This window comes from Lagopus leucura, unplaced genomic scaffold (genome assembly GCF_019238085.1).
Source record: "Lagopus leucura isolate 7727_CA_CO unplaced genomic scaffold, USGS_WTPT01 Super-Scaffold_100018, whole genome shotgun sequence".
Lineage (NCBI taxonomy): Eukaryota > Metazoa > Chordata > Aves > Galliformes > Phasianidae > Lagopus > Lagopus leucura.
Window position 1 is genome coordinate 9,576,080 of NW_024962272.1, and position 14,571 is coordinate 9,590,650.

General features: G+C 37.7%; 1 protein-coding gene across 5 annotated transcripts in view; it reads left to right on the forward strand.

Moving 5' to 3' along the window:
- PCSK5 (proprotein convertase subtilisin/kexin type 5) overlaps positions 1–14,571 on the forward strand; it is a 267,838-nt gene that overhangs the window by 222,692 nt on the left and 30,575 nt on the right. For all 5 annotated transcript variants that reach the window (XM_042877361.1, XM_042877362.1, XM_042877366.1 and 2 more), the window contains 2 exons: positions 12,843–12,885; positions 14,230–14,372. In XM_042877361.1, coding sequence (XP_042733295.1) covers positions 12,843–12,885; positions 14,230–14,372 — 186 coding nt within the window. The remainder of the gene's footprint in view (positions 1–12,842; positions 12,886–14,229; positions 14,373–14,571) is intronic.

Here is a 14,571-nt window from a genome sequence, read left to right on the forward strand (position 1 = left end):
GAAGGAAGGAAGGAAGGAAGGAAGGAAGGAAGGAAGGAAGGAAGGAAAAGGAAAAATATAATAATCACACACACATTTGGAATCAAAATTATATAGTTTACACATTGAAGATTAGTTTTTCATATACAAATGCATGTCAATTTAATTAATTGAGATCCTTTTATGTATGTTGTAAGCATAGGATCACTTACAGAAACTGTATGAACTAAAAAAGGGATATCAGACCAGAAGAGATAGCTATGCTGTCTCAGAACTGAGCTGCCTTCAGTAGGCCAAATGACAATTAATTTTTGGCCTTTTTTTTTCTTTTTTTTTTCATGTAGCACCAGAAAAAAAGATTGAATCACTGCCTTCATTTTCAACAGTGCCTATCATTTTTGGGCAATTGTCCAGCTTTGTACTAACAGCTGAGTAAGATCTACTCTGTTTTATCATGCTGATAACTTTTGCAGACAGAGCAAACAATGGAGATGTGTAGTATGAGAAGCCTTGATCAATAGCAACCCTATGGATAGATAAAGACATAGGTACTATACTTCTAGATCACTTTAATACTTTATATCCTGTGCCATATATTTCACAGAAGTATGCGAAACTTACCATTTAAGTTACACTGCTAGTCAAGCTCACCAGCATTAAAGATGCTGGAGAAGATAAACAGTATCTATAATATTGTCTCAGATCCTCAGAAAACAATGTAAAAACTATTTATTTTCCTCCAAGTTTGTTTGTTGGTGGTTTTTGGGTTTTGTGGGGTTTTTTTTGTTTGTTTTTGTTTTGTTTTTTTTGTTTGTTTGTTTTCAGAGCTATACTAGACTAAGACTGCAGGTCTAAGGGACATTTAGAGTGACAAACTCTAGGACAGGTATAGTCTTTGTTGCTTTACATAGATTATGTTTTCTCATGTTTTCTTTGGAGGATACTTCTCTCTCTAATTCACTTCATTAATTTGGGGGCTACTCAAATCTTTAGGAGATAAAGAATCTTTAAAGGATCTTGGAAAATGGGAGAAATTCCTGAGGACTGGAGGAAAGCCAGTGTCACTCTAATCTTCAAATAGGGCAAGAAGGAGGATCTGGGAAACTACAGGCTGTTCAGCCTCACCTCTGTCCCCGGAAAGGTGATGAAAGAGCTTACTCTGGATGTCATCTCAAAGCAATGGATGAAAAGAGGGATATCAGGATTGGTCAACATGGATTCACCAAGGGGAAATCATGCTTGACCAATCTAATTGCCTACATGAGGTCTTGACCAGATGGATAGACAAGGAGGAGCAGTAAGTTCTGCTAACCTTGACTTCACCAAGGCTTTTTACAATGTCTCTCATAACATCTTTGTAGGTAAGCTTAGGAAGTGTAGGATGGGTGGATGAACAGTGAGGTGAACTGAGAACTGGGCCGGCTGTTTGTCAGAGCTCAGTGCTTTGTGATTATCAACAGAGAGTTTTTAGAAGCCTGTAACTAGTGGTGATCCCCAGGAGACACAGAATCATAAAAGTGCTCAGTTGGAAAAGACATTAAAGATCATCGAGTCCAACCATGACCTAACCATATTACCCTAGCTCTAACAACCCACCTGAACACTACATCCAAAAAGTTTTTAAACACATTCAGAGATGGTGACTCAACCACCTCTGTGGAGAGTCTATTCCAGTGCTTATCAACCCTTTCTGTAAAGAAGTTTTCCTGGTATCCAACCTGAACCTCCTCTGGAGCAACACAAGGCCATTTACCTTATCCAGGCACCTGTCACCTCTGAGACCAGCCCTGCTCTTTCTGCAATCACCTTTCAAGTGTTGGAAGAGAGCAGTAAGGTCTCCCCTCAGCCTCCTTTTCCCCAGACAGCCCCCCAGTTTCTTCAATCGCTCCTCGTAGGGCATATTCTCCACGCCCTTCACAAGACTGGTTGCCCTTCTTTGGACTGGCTCCAGTACCTCAATGTCCTGTCTGTACTGAGGTGCCTAGAAATGAACACAGTACTCAAGGTGGGGCCTCATCAATGCCTAGTACAGGGGCAGAATGATTTCCCTAGTCCTGCTCATGACACCATTCCTGATACAGTTGGGTCTGGTCTTGTTCAATATCTATTTTCACCAATTATCTGGATTGACTTGGATGAAGGAATAGAATGCAACCTCAATAAGTTTGCTGGTGATGAACTCCAGGAAGTGTGGCTGACACAGCAGAAGGCTCTACTGCCATTCAGTGAGACCTGGACAGGCTGGCGAGTTGGGTGGGAAGAAACTGCCTGATTCTGTGGCAGACACCATTCTTCCTACAGACACTGTCAAGTCCTGGAAAAGTACGTTACTAGAAAATTGCCTTAAACTGCACTAACTTTGTAAGGACCTATGGCTTTGTATGCACAAAGCAACTGCCAAAGCAGTGGCTGTGCACAGTAGGGTTCCCTTCTTCTGTCCACATTTTCCTGAAAGCATCTCACCATACTTTCTGCCATGCTAACTGAACTAACATGCAGACCACATCCCATGAGATTTGAAATGCAGGCTTTTGTACATGCATTGTAATTGGAAGTAAGACACTAAGACACTAACAACAAATGAAGTTTTAAGGTGACTTTATTGTGTTTTAACCTAAATTTGTGTCATCTGCATTCAAATACATTCCTACTGCTTCGCAAGTGAGTACATGAAAAATGAGCCTCAGAAAGTGTGCTGAATACATTCTAATATTATGATGCTTATGGCTTGGGTATCAATTTTATATCCCAATCAGGGGGGACTCTGAGCCTACTGTCTAGACCTGTAGTGAGTTATTGCTCCCCCTCATTCAGATAGATCCAAAGGAACTGCGTCTTCATCTGACAGGATCATCAGGCCATGATTAAATATGAACGACTTGTCTTCTGATGGGCACCAGAAACCACCTTGAGTTCTCAAAAATTACATCCAGTTTCCTCAACAGAGTCATCATTTGAAAGAGAAAGTTCATCTGAGACAATATGATTAAGTAGGGCTCACAACGTGCTGCTGCAGCAGCTGCACTCCACCCTTCAGCACAGTTATTCCCACTCCAAGCTTTAGATCACTTCAGAATGTTGCCAATACCTTCTTCAGACTCTTAAAACTTAATGAGTGTTTGGAATTTTTTCAGAGTCAGCTCTACCTTTTTAAAAAACAGTCACCAATAGGCCCATTCAGGACAAGAGAATATCACTAACTTAAAACTGCAGATTACTAAGCCATTTCATATAAATATTTTAAGAGAATTGCAAAGACAACACAGTAGAAGAGCATAAAAGCCCTGTTAAAAAAAGAAGCATAAAAAGAGAGCATAAAAGCCTTATTAGCTGTGCCTAAAATACAGTGTATGGAACAAAGTGTTTTCTCAACTTCTTTCAGATCTCTTTCTAATCATTTGAATTCTACTTACCTTTTTGCATCTGCACAGCATGCAGACACGCAGTACAAATACCTATGAAGACAAGTGACAAACTTCCTTGATATGAAATATCTACTGACTTGCGTATGTACACTTCAAAAGCAGAAACAGACACACAAGTAACAATGCTAAGTATGAGCATCTAGTTCATTGTGGAGATAAATATTTTCAACACACAAAGCTCAACAATATCACTCATAAATTCGTGGCAGGTTGTGGATGCTCTGTCCCTAAGGTGCTCAAGACCATGTTGGATGGGGCCCTGGGCAGCCTGGTCTTGTACAGAACTGGAGGTTGGTGGTTCTGTCTGGGGCAGGGGAATTAGAACTTGATGATCCTTGGGGTCCCTTCCAACCCAAAGCATTTTATGGTTCTTTGATTCTGTGATTCTATGATAATTCTTCCTCTCAACGGAGACTTTGAAATTCAAGCTTTGTCTCAATTTGTTTGCATTTCTGACAGTGCCCTCCCATAGGGTGACATATTCCCGATCCAATTCCTGTTCAGCTTCTGTCTGATTCAATTCCACTCAACTCACCAGACATTTGAAAGTATGACATGTTACAATATGAATGCTTCTCAAGGTTTCCCAGAGATTACCTCATCTCTGTGTAATAAAATACCATGTATTCCATTCCTTCTGATCTGTCCAGGTTTTTGCAGAGAACAGCACAACATGGCTCCTGCAACATTTACAGCAGGATTGTTTTCAAAGGCTAACACTGAGAATAAAATGCTCCTTAGTGTGGGCATAGAGTGGTGCAGATAAAGATTTTCAGAATAGTCATCATGCTTTTCTCTTTTCAAGATATCTTACAAAAAAATATTAACACTGAAGCTTGTGAAACCACAAGAACCCTGAGATTAAAAGTCCTCAAAGTAGGCATTTAGGCTCCAGTTTAGCAAGATAAAGCCTCAGCAACTCTCAAAGGTCTTCCAGAACCAAACTACTTTGTTTAGTCTGGGGTACAAGGTAACAAACATACAGCCATAAAGGCAGGAAGTGAAACTGAGTAAATTATTCCACAAGATCCATAAAAATACATTTCAAGGTGGGAGAAAAAATATGGACTTTAAGGTAGCATTTGAGAGAAAAACGATAACTGGAGAAAATTTAAAGAATATATGAGATAGCTCAAGTGTAGCATTGTGAATAGATTCAAGTTCACATGTACAGACTGGGGTTCTGGCAGCTGTGTCCATGATTAATAATAGTTTGGTTCCCATAGAAACATAAGTGGCACACAGGAAAACTTCATTTCTTCAAATCTTCCCTAATGATGACTGGAGACCAGCTTTCAGAATACCAGAGAAAATTATGATAAAGATTTCTTTTTTGTCCAAGAGTAAATCTTCCTCAAGAGGTCAATCTTGCAGGATGGGTTTTAGATTTGCAGATAATAGGACTCATTTCCACAGACTTCTGGTGTGAGAATATGCAATCTGTACAAAAAGAATGCCCAACAATATTTTGAACACTTCTTTGATTATCAGTATTGACATTTCAGAAAAGGCAGAAAATCACATTAGAAATTTGTCTTTCCCATCTACAGGCAGAAGGTTCATTTGCACCCTGAAGGTATAAGATGTATATACATATGTCTTTGAAAATCTTATTTATCTGAGAAAGGAAATGTCTTTTGCAAAATCCAGACTTGGGGATCAGTGGAAAAAATCCATATATAAGATTGAGCTATGACTTTTACAAGTATGGGCATACAATCTGCTGAAATTGCACAGATGCCCCTATGAGTAGTACAGTCAGGGCAGTAGTACAAATTCTGGGCTGTAAGAAACCGGATGAAGTTCCACAAAAGCAAGTGTAGAGTCTTGCACCTGGGAAGGAATAATTGCCTGTATCAATACAGGCTGGGGGACGATCTGCTGAAAAGGAGCTCTGCAGAGAGGGAGCTGGAGGTCCTGGTGGAAGAAAGGTTGGCCATGAACCATCAGTGTGCCCTGGTTGCCAAGAAGGCCAATGGGATCCTGGAGTGCATTAAAAGGAGCGTGGCCAGCAGGTCACAGGAGGTGATCCTCCCCTTCTAGATCAGGCCTCACTTGGAGTACTGTATTCAGGTCTGGGGTCTGTGGTACAAAAAAGACAGGGATCTCCTGGGAAGAGTCCAGCAGAGCCACAAAGATGATAAAGGTCCTGGAGCATCTTCCCTGTGAGGAAAGGCTGAGTGAAATGGGTCTGTTCAACCATGAGAAAAGAAGACTGAGAGGTGATCTAACTAACGTTAATAAATAGCTTATATGTAGGAGACAAAAAGAGGACAACCTCTTTCCAGTGGGTATAGGACAAGGGGAAATGGCCATAAACCGAAGTATAGGAGGTTCCACACCAAATGTGAAAGAACTTCTTCACAGTAAGAGTGATGGAGCACTGGAATGGGCTGCCCAGAGACATTATGCAGGGTCCTTCTCTGGATGCCTACCTGCACAGCCTGCTGAAGGGAGCTTGCTTTGGGAGTTGGACTTAATGATCTCTAGAGGTCCTTTCCAACCCCTACAATTCTGTGAATCCATAATTCTGTGAATCATTGTCTTGTTTGCTGGCAAATTTCTCTCCCCTCCCCCCTCCAATTCCTTGAGTTAAATTGAAATTAAAATAAATAAAATCAAATAATTTAAGCAAATTCACTTTAATATGTTCTTGTTTCAATTATTTGGGTTTGCACAGGGCTAAAGCTCTGTGTTCTGATCTTTCAAGTTAGGAATTCTATTTAGGGAACAATTTATTCACTGGAGCAAAGCAAATCTTTGATTATCCTCACAATGAGATGTTACCCACATGATTATAGCCTGAGTACTATTTTTCTTGTTAATAGGGGGTCTGTGGCATTCAGATGTTCAAATCAATACCAAAACTAATTTGTATTGATGTCCATTTTGCAAACTTAGGATGTCTGGCTTTTCTACTGGTAGCAGAGCACTCTTTGGGTAATGCTACTCACCCAGAGGAATTACCTCCCCAGTAAGAAACTATTTAAAGATTAGTGACCATCTCAGTCAGTTCTGACAATGCTGCTCAATGCACAGGATGTTCACTTTTTTGGTTCGTGGCCTTTAACACAAAGCTTTCATACTGCTTGCAATCATCACATCGCAGGTGGAGAAAACAGCCAATAGAATAACAACAAAAGATAACACATCAGCTGAACAACAGACTAATCTCTAAACAGCTACACTGAACATCCTCACTTAACTGTTAGATAGTACTATTGTTGATGTTCAAATTTCATTTCTGTTGAAATCCACTTATGTTTTATTTTATTAAGAGTGAGAATAAAACACTAGTTCTTCTCTGAAGCTATGTAAAAAATAACATCTCTGGTATCACAATTTGGACATTCACTTGAGGTGTAAGTCTCACAACAGTATTGATCCACAACATTTAGTGGAGAAGTAGGGCACTGCAACCACACATACAATTTTTTTAAAAATATTTTCAGTTGCTTAAGCTATTCTTGGAAATTTCTTCCAAAACATTATGCGTGTATCAACAAACATATGTACAAATGTTGACATATTTATCAACATTTTAACTCAGTCATATGAACCATGGAGCTGTTTTGTGGAATCCGTGTTATAATGCTGATATTTGGTTTCACTTCATTTTATCTGGAGGTCATTCCTACTTTTAACTACAACATATTAAAATTTTCTTTTGGACAGGAAGATATGCCTCTTTTCCTTCGATTTGTCAGTGAAATACAGTAAAAGCAAATATTTCTCTTTTACAGTAAGATAATTGAGATTAGAGCTGTGTGACTATTTCATTTAATCAGCTTTACAGCTAGTTACTCAGGACGATCTGCTTTTGTTTTTCTTCATTTGGATACCAATTAAAAGTAGCTTTAAATTAAAACAAAAATTTACCAAAAATAGAGGAAAGTCTAGTAAAAGTATTTTGGGTTTTTGTGTTTGTTTTTTTTTTTTTTTTTTAGGTTTTCCTTTTTGTTTTAAGAATGAATGTATTTTTAATTTATTAAATCACAGTTATGTTTTCTGGCCTAAGAAACTACTTTTCACCCCTTTAAATCTAACTGACATAAGAATTCAGTTTTTCCTTGGTTAAAATACCCATTATCTTCTTCCTCCCTCTTGGTGATATAACTTGTCAAAAACAGGTTAGAATTGAGAAGACAAAGCAGAATTCCTGACAAAAACCCTATAGATAAAAAGAAAAAAACAAAAACAGAAAGAAAGAAATAGGTCAACAAATAGCTTTTCACATAAATTGAAAGATTCAAACCACAGTTCTGGGCTCCAGAACAGATGAAATCTCCTTCATTTTCAAGGTTTGATGAAATAAAAAATTTCATCTGGGCCCATGTCTAGTTGAAATCCCACTGTGGCTGGACTGTACATTTCAGTTATTTTAATTGAGTAACCATAAAACTAAAACAAGAATGGTCTAAAGGTAGTTAAAATATATAATAACACTTGGTGATGTATTACTACTTATAGGCTTAGGGTTTTTTTACATTATTTTAAATTATTGTTCATAGGAATGTAAAAGGCAAATAAAATCTAACAATAACTGTTGAAATCAAACAATTACTGCAGACTGGCCCTTAAAGGAAAACTGCATTGTAATGTAAAATCATTTGCGGTCATTATATTTAATTAATCTGGAAAAGAAAATTAAACCAGACATTAAGTTCCATACACGTAATATCCTCAAATTTTCCTGAGAGCAAAAGTAGTTGAGTGTATTGTCTGTATGTTAGGCTCATGGTTGATCCAATAAATACTTCAAGAAATTTAATATTAAAAAAAAAAATTAAAAATGATTAAGGGAGAAAAATAAAAGTTACAGTCTAAACACAGATTCTGTTAAATGTACCAATGCACTTAGCTTCAACTCTCAGCTTTATTGCATATATTTGATAAAGTTAAGCAAACATACCAGTCCTTGAGAGATCTGGGTCTAATTATATGAGATACTTTGGGTAAGGGCTACTCTAAAGTACAATAGGCTAGCTATGTAAAGTTTCCAAAATTTGCATCTGTCTAAATGTTGTGAATACTCAGATACAGTGAAACAGAGTCAGGGATTTTCAAAATGCTCTGGAGCTCATTTTTAGGATGGATTATGTAGTAAATATTTCACTAAGCCTCTGAGGTAATACAGCAGCAATCACCTGTAGTGTTCCTCCATATATTCAAAGTGAAACATCCTTCTAGCACAATGCCTGGCTTGTAATGTTAAAATGCCCGTACTCCCTCATAGAGAAGGTAAAAAGCACACAGTACTAACTCCTTTCAACAGAAAGCAAGAATCTTTATTTTTAACCAGTATTTAAACTTTGCACATTCAAATGTATTGCACTGGAGAAGGGTGGGATGCAGAGAAGGGAACAGGGCTATCACTTTCTTACAGAAAAGAAAAGGAATCAAATTACTTTCTGTATGAACTCCAGATGGTCTTTCCTTATCTAAGAAACTGTAATAAAAGCAGAAAGTCACCAAGCAGTTTTGTTGAATCGAAGGCCATTCATTTTAAAAGAGATTGAATTCTGTTTCTAGTGCTATTGAGATCACTTCTTTCTTCTAAGAGTTGCTCAGACTAATGCAGTGAAAATCAATGCAAATGAGAACTATTAAGCATAGATAAAATATTAGCAGTTCTCGTGGCAAGAAGTCTTTTGGAGCCTAACATAGTAAACAGCCCACTTCTTGTCACAGACACTTATTCATTTCATGAACAAGTGAGTTCTGAGTGAATATAGGATCAACACACTGACTTCAGCCCCAGTAAGCACTTATCACTGCTAGTCCAAGAACTGACTAGCAGATTTTAAACTGGCAGATTTTAAAGGAGCCACTGTTGAAGAACCACATGGAAATAACCTGAAAGTTCCCTATATTTGCTCTTGAAATTTGTTTCCAAGATTGCTATCTTGCTATCAGGCAGTTTACTTCCTTACATTCCCTTCTAAGCTGTGTTCATTATTCCCTAACAGTTAACAAACCAAGATCAAACATAAAAGCTTCCATTTAAAGGATATGTCTATAAGAGAAAAAACAACAAGGGATGATAAATAATACAGTAGACAAATTCGCAGATGGCCTTAGGCCAATCCCAATGACATCATATAAACCTAATTAAATTCTAGGATGGTCTTTACATAGGTAAGAGAGATATTAAGAGAGACACAGCAAGAATAGGAGTCCCCTGACACTGTAACCTCAATTGCAGTATGAATGACAGAGAAAAAATATTTCTTAAAGCCTATGTATTTTCAGAAGGATCACAGTTTATAATCAGAAAGCCAGATGTATGCCCCCTGCAATCAACCTCTGTTTTAAAATGTTATTGAATAATAAATCAGAAACTAAAAGTTTTTCAGTCAGATTTAGCTCCTGACTACGTGTTGGAATCAGAAAAGAGATGCATGTATAACTTTATACAGAGCTGTCAGCAGCAGTAAGCAAACAAATTCCTGATACCTGCCACATTTTACACTGGCAATAGCACTCGGTGAGTGCCACTTCTCCCTCTGAAGAGCCTACCATACATGATGTTTGTGAGTTACAAGGTAATTGAACCAGAAACAAACTAGGAAATTCAGAGTCCCCTTTATTTTGTGATCACAAAATTCAACAGAAAATCTATTCTATTTCTACAGTAAACTTAAATGAGATAAAATTTTCATCATTTTAGTTTTACTACACATAATTTTATGAAGTTTTCACATTGCAAAATCATTAAGGAATTTGGATATTCTCCAAAGCCTAGGGTTTGAAGAAAAACTCATTCTCAGATGAAGTGCAGTCATCAAGCTGTTCTCATGACATCTTTGGCTATCTAATATGATATTTGCCATCAGAACTTTTTTCTAAATTTGTATGTGGGCAGCAGAGTACAAGAAGGTGGTGAGTGATTAGACACCAAGATATCTGTGATACTTTTTTGGTTATTTTGCCCTCTCATAAACATGGAACCCAGTCTACAGTCTTAACAAGCTATTTTTATTCATTCATAGATATTTTCTCTTAGATTCTAAACCAGTTTAAAATTAGTTTTTAAGAAAGGCACAGCACCTTGGTTGAGATAACCTATGTATGTACAGAATGGAGAATAACTCACTTGAGAGAAGCCCTGCCAAGAAGGACTTGAGGATTCTGGTGGATGAGAAGCCAGATATGAGCTTGCAGTATACACTTGAGACTAAAAAAAGTAAATTATTTCCTGGGCTGCATCAAATGAGGGGTGGCTAGCAAGAAGGGAGGGAGGAGACTGTCCCCATCTGCTCTGCCCTCATGAGACCCCACCTGGAGTACTGCATCCAGACTGGGAGCCCTCAGCTCAAGAAGGATGTGGAGCTTTTGGAACAGGTCCAGAGGAGACCAGGAAGACGTTCAGAAGGCTGGAGCACATATCCTATGAAGAAAAGTTGAGGAAGATGAGCTTATTCAGCATGGAGAAGGCTGCAAGGAGACCTGACTGCAGCCTTCCAATACCTGAAGGGAGCTTGTAAATGGGAGGGGGATTTTTTACATATTCTGATAGTGACAGGACAAGGGGGAAGGGCCCTAAACTAAAAAAGGGAAGATTTAGGTTAGATGTTAGGAGGAAATTTTTCAGTCAAAGTGGTGAGGCACTGGCAAAGGATGCCCAGAGAAACTGTGGATGACCCATCCCTGGAGGTATTCAATACCAGACTGGATGGTTGGCAATCTGATCTTATGGGTGGCAGCACTGCCCACAAAAGGCAGTTGGGACTGAATGATCTTTAAGATCACTTCCAAATCAAGCCAGTCTATGATTCAATGATTCCAAACACAAGGGGCTTTGCTTAAAGATCTCTTAATAATACATTTTCCAAACTCTTTCCACAGGACACCTGAACATTGTGCCTTAATTTGCAGTCACAGGCGAAATCTGTCACAATATGTACTCAACAGTATGGGCAAAAACTGACAGTAAAGGAGGAAAGAATAAGGTCATCAGAATCTGCCATAGGCAAAAGGGGAGAGAGTCATTTCTTCATGAAAGCTAGAAAGTTAATGGAGTTAGTTACTAAAACTAAATGATTCCAGGAATTTTAACAAAGTCTCTTTAATACATACTCTGTTCTTTCCATGAATATACCATAAGAACTGTATGTGCAAGAATAATTTTCAAAAGGTAGTTAGGACACTGATGCACTTTGCTCTACACTGATCTCTTGCTTATGATTACTCAGTTAACTGAGTAATTATAAGCATGGCTCCCAAGAGTAGAACATACTACAAGGAGGTGGGGGAGAAAGGAAAACAAATATCTCTGTAAGCATTGTAAAAAAAAGAATATTTTTCCACAAAAAGAATCTCTGGACAAACAATATGTATTTTATCTGGAAGTAAAAGGGTAAAAGAGGACTTCATAGAAAATATTTTAATCTTTAAAGGACATTTCCTGCCTTAACATAACATCTAATTCAAGAAACACTAGATTTGGTGATTACTGTTTCTGATTGTGCCCTAAACAGTAAGAAGAATATTGTCATAAATCTGAAACATTTCTGTGAAAAACTTTACACCTCATAAATAAATTGCTAGAACTACTTACAAAACCAAATGCATGTTGCCTAATAAGTTTGCATGTGTAAAGTGAGACACAACTCAAAGAGATTCAGTGAATATTTTGCCCTATGAGTACTAATAATATCAAAAATGATTTATAGGTATTTCATGGTTGAAGAGTTTATAAATACATTTGTCTAGGTTGTTGCATTTCCTTCCACTCTGTTCCCTTAGGGATACTTGAGTAAGGTAAAAGAAATTGGAAGCTAACACCAGATAATGAAAGGTTATAGAATACAGTCTTCCCTTCATGCAAGCACAAAGCTATGTCATTCATCGTAAAAGATTTAAAGAGTTTTATAGTATTTTTTGTTCATTCATCAAAATTTCTGAAGGCAAAAATTAATTTTCTGATGAGAATGTTCACCCAAATTTCTTGTTTCCACAGAATAAAGAAAAGTGTTTCTCTAGTTCAGATTTTTTAAGATTAAATGATTACTTACATTTTTTTTTTCCAGAAAAGTTTGCTTTTAGAAGTGCCAATAAACAAATAAATATATTGAAACTACAGATTTGAATACTTCAGTTTCTCCTTTTAAGATTTGTTTTGCCCAGCTTGAACTCCTGAAACAGTTCTCCACTTCAGAAAATCACTTCCCAGTTATTCATCACTTTCTAAGTACTTTGTGTTGAGGACAAAAACGTTACCAATCATTGGAAAAAAACACAGTCAAGGAATTAATTATGGAAGACAATATCTCTAAAAAGTGTAAGCAGGGATCCTGAGAGAAAAATGTTCTAGATATAAGAAGATATGACTGTTATTTCAGGATAAGGAATCTTAATATAAAAATAATGCAAAGTTTTGGCATTCTAGCATTGACTCTGGATTTTATTTACATAATTTCACATTTTTAATTTCAGATGACCCAAGAATCTGCAAGACATGTGTTCCGAACTACTACATGTGAGTATAGCCTTCCATGCAAAAATATGTGCTTAACTACATATATCACATAAATCAGTACAAAAATGACATGTATCTTGTCCCACTCCTACCAAGTATTGCCTATCCAAGAACAGTAACTGTGAAAAAAGCTTGAGAAATGCTGAAAAACTAACCAATCATACACAGTCAAGACCATTTACAACTCTACAGCTCAGGTATTGATGTGATCTTTGTATAGACGAAGAGCAATGAACAGAAAGTGTAGACAAGTAAATTACTTTTTCTGGGTGTAGAACTAGTGTGCGCTTATTGTGTTATGTGTGTTACTAAAGCAGGAACTTAAAAATGTAAAAATGTTAAGCAAGGAAAGAGAAAGTAGTGAAACTGAAACTTTAACTGAAAGGAAACAAGTATGCAACAGTTTTTGAAAAAGATATACAGGAGATCTCTGCAACCATTACTACGACAAAAAAATGAAAAAGCTGTCTAAGCTACTATGAAAAAGCTATCTAATCTCACTGTAAGCAGTGGTTGTGAGAGAAAGAGGTGATAATCCCCCTCTAATCCACTCTTGTGAGGCCCCATCTGGAGTACTGCATCCAAGCCTGGGGCCCCCAGTATAGGAAGGACATGGAGCTCTTGGAGCAGGCCCAGAGGAGGGCAACTAAGATGATCAGAGGGTTGGAGCACCTCTCCTATGAGGAAAGGTTGAGAGAACTGTGCTTGTTTAGCTTGGAGAAGAGAAGGTTCCCAGGAGACATCATTTCCCTTCCCTACTTGAAGGGAAAATATAAACAAGAGATGGAATGGCTGTTTACCAGGCTGAACAGTGATAGGACAAGGAGGAATGGTTTTAAACTGAAACAGGGGAGGTTTAGGTTAGATATTAGAAGGAAGCTTTTCACTCAGAGGATGGTGACACACTGGAACAGGTTGCCCAAGGAGGCTGTGGATGCCCCATCCCTGGAGGCATTCAAGGCCAGGCTGGATGTGGCTCTGGGCAGCCTGGTCTGCTGGTTGGCGATCCTGCATATAGCAGGGATGTTGAAACTCAATGATCACTGTGGTCCTTTTCAACCCAGGACATTCCATGATTCTAAGATTCTATGATTCTTTATAGCCATGAAATGTGTAATTTCTAAGTATGCATGCATTTTTTTGTGTAAACATTTCTAAAAAATTGAATTATTTGTACTTAAAAATGCTAATTACTTGTTAAGGCTGAAGAGATAACAACAAACACATTCTGAATCCTTCATTAGAGGAATATTTTCTGTGTATGAGAATGATAATAGAGCCTTCCATTACTGTACATAGAAAATGAAGAAACTAAATAACCTCAAATTTTACTTTACGTTATAGGTATAAACAGAGTTGTTATAAACACTGTCCAGACAATACCTACAGTGATGAAACTTCCCTGCAATGTAAAGAGTGTCCTAGCAACTGTGATAGCTGTGACAAGAACAAATGTGACTTTTGTAAGGAAGGCTTTTATCTCTCAGGTAAGCAAAATAATATGTGGCATATACATGAAAGCATATCAGAGGTTTTCCTTGGTGAAAGAGCCTGTATTCAACTTTGTGAGTTCAAAGATCTCTCCTATGGCACAGAGTAGAGGCCAGGGATGTATATGTATATATACATAAAAGATACAACTCCAAATATTTGACAACAAATAGCCAATGCTGGGGGGTGGGGATT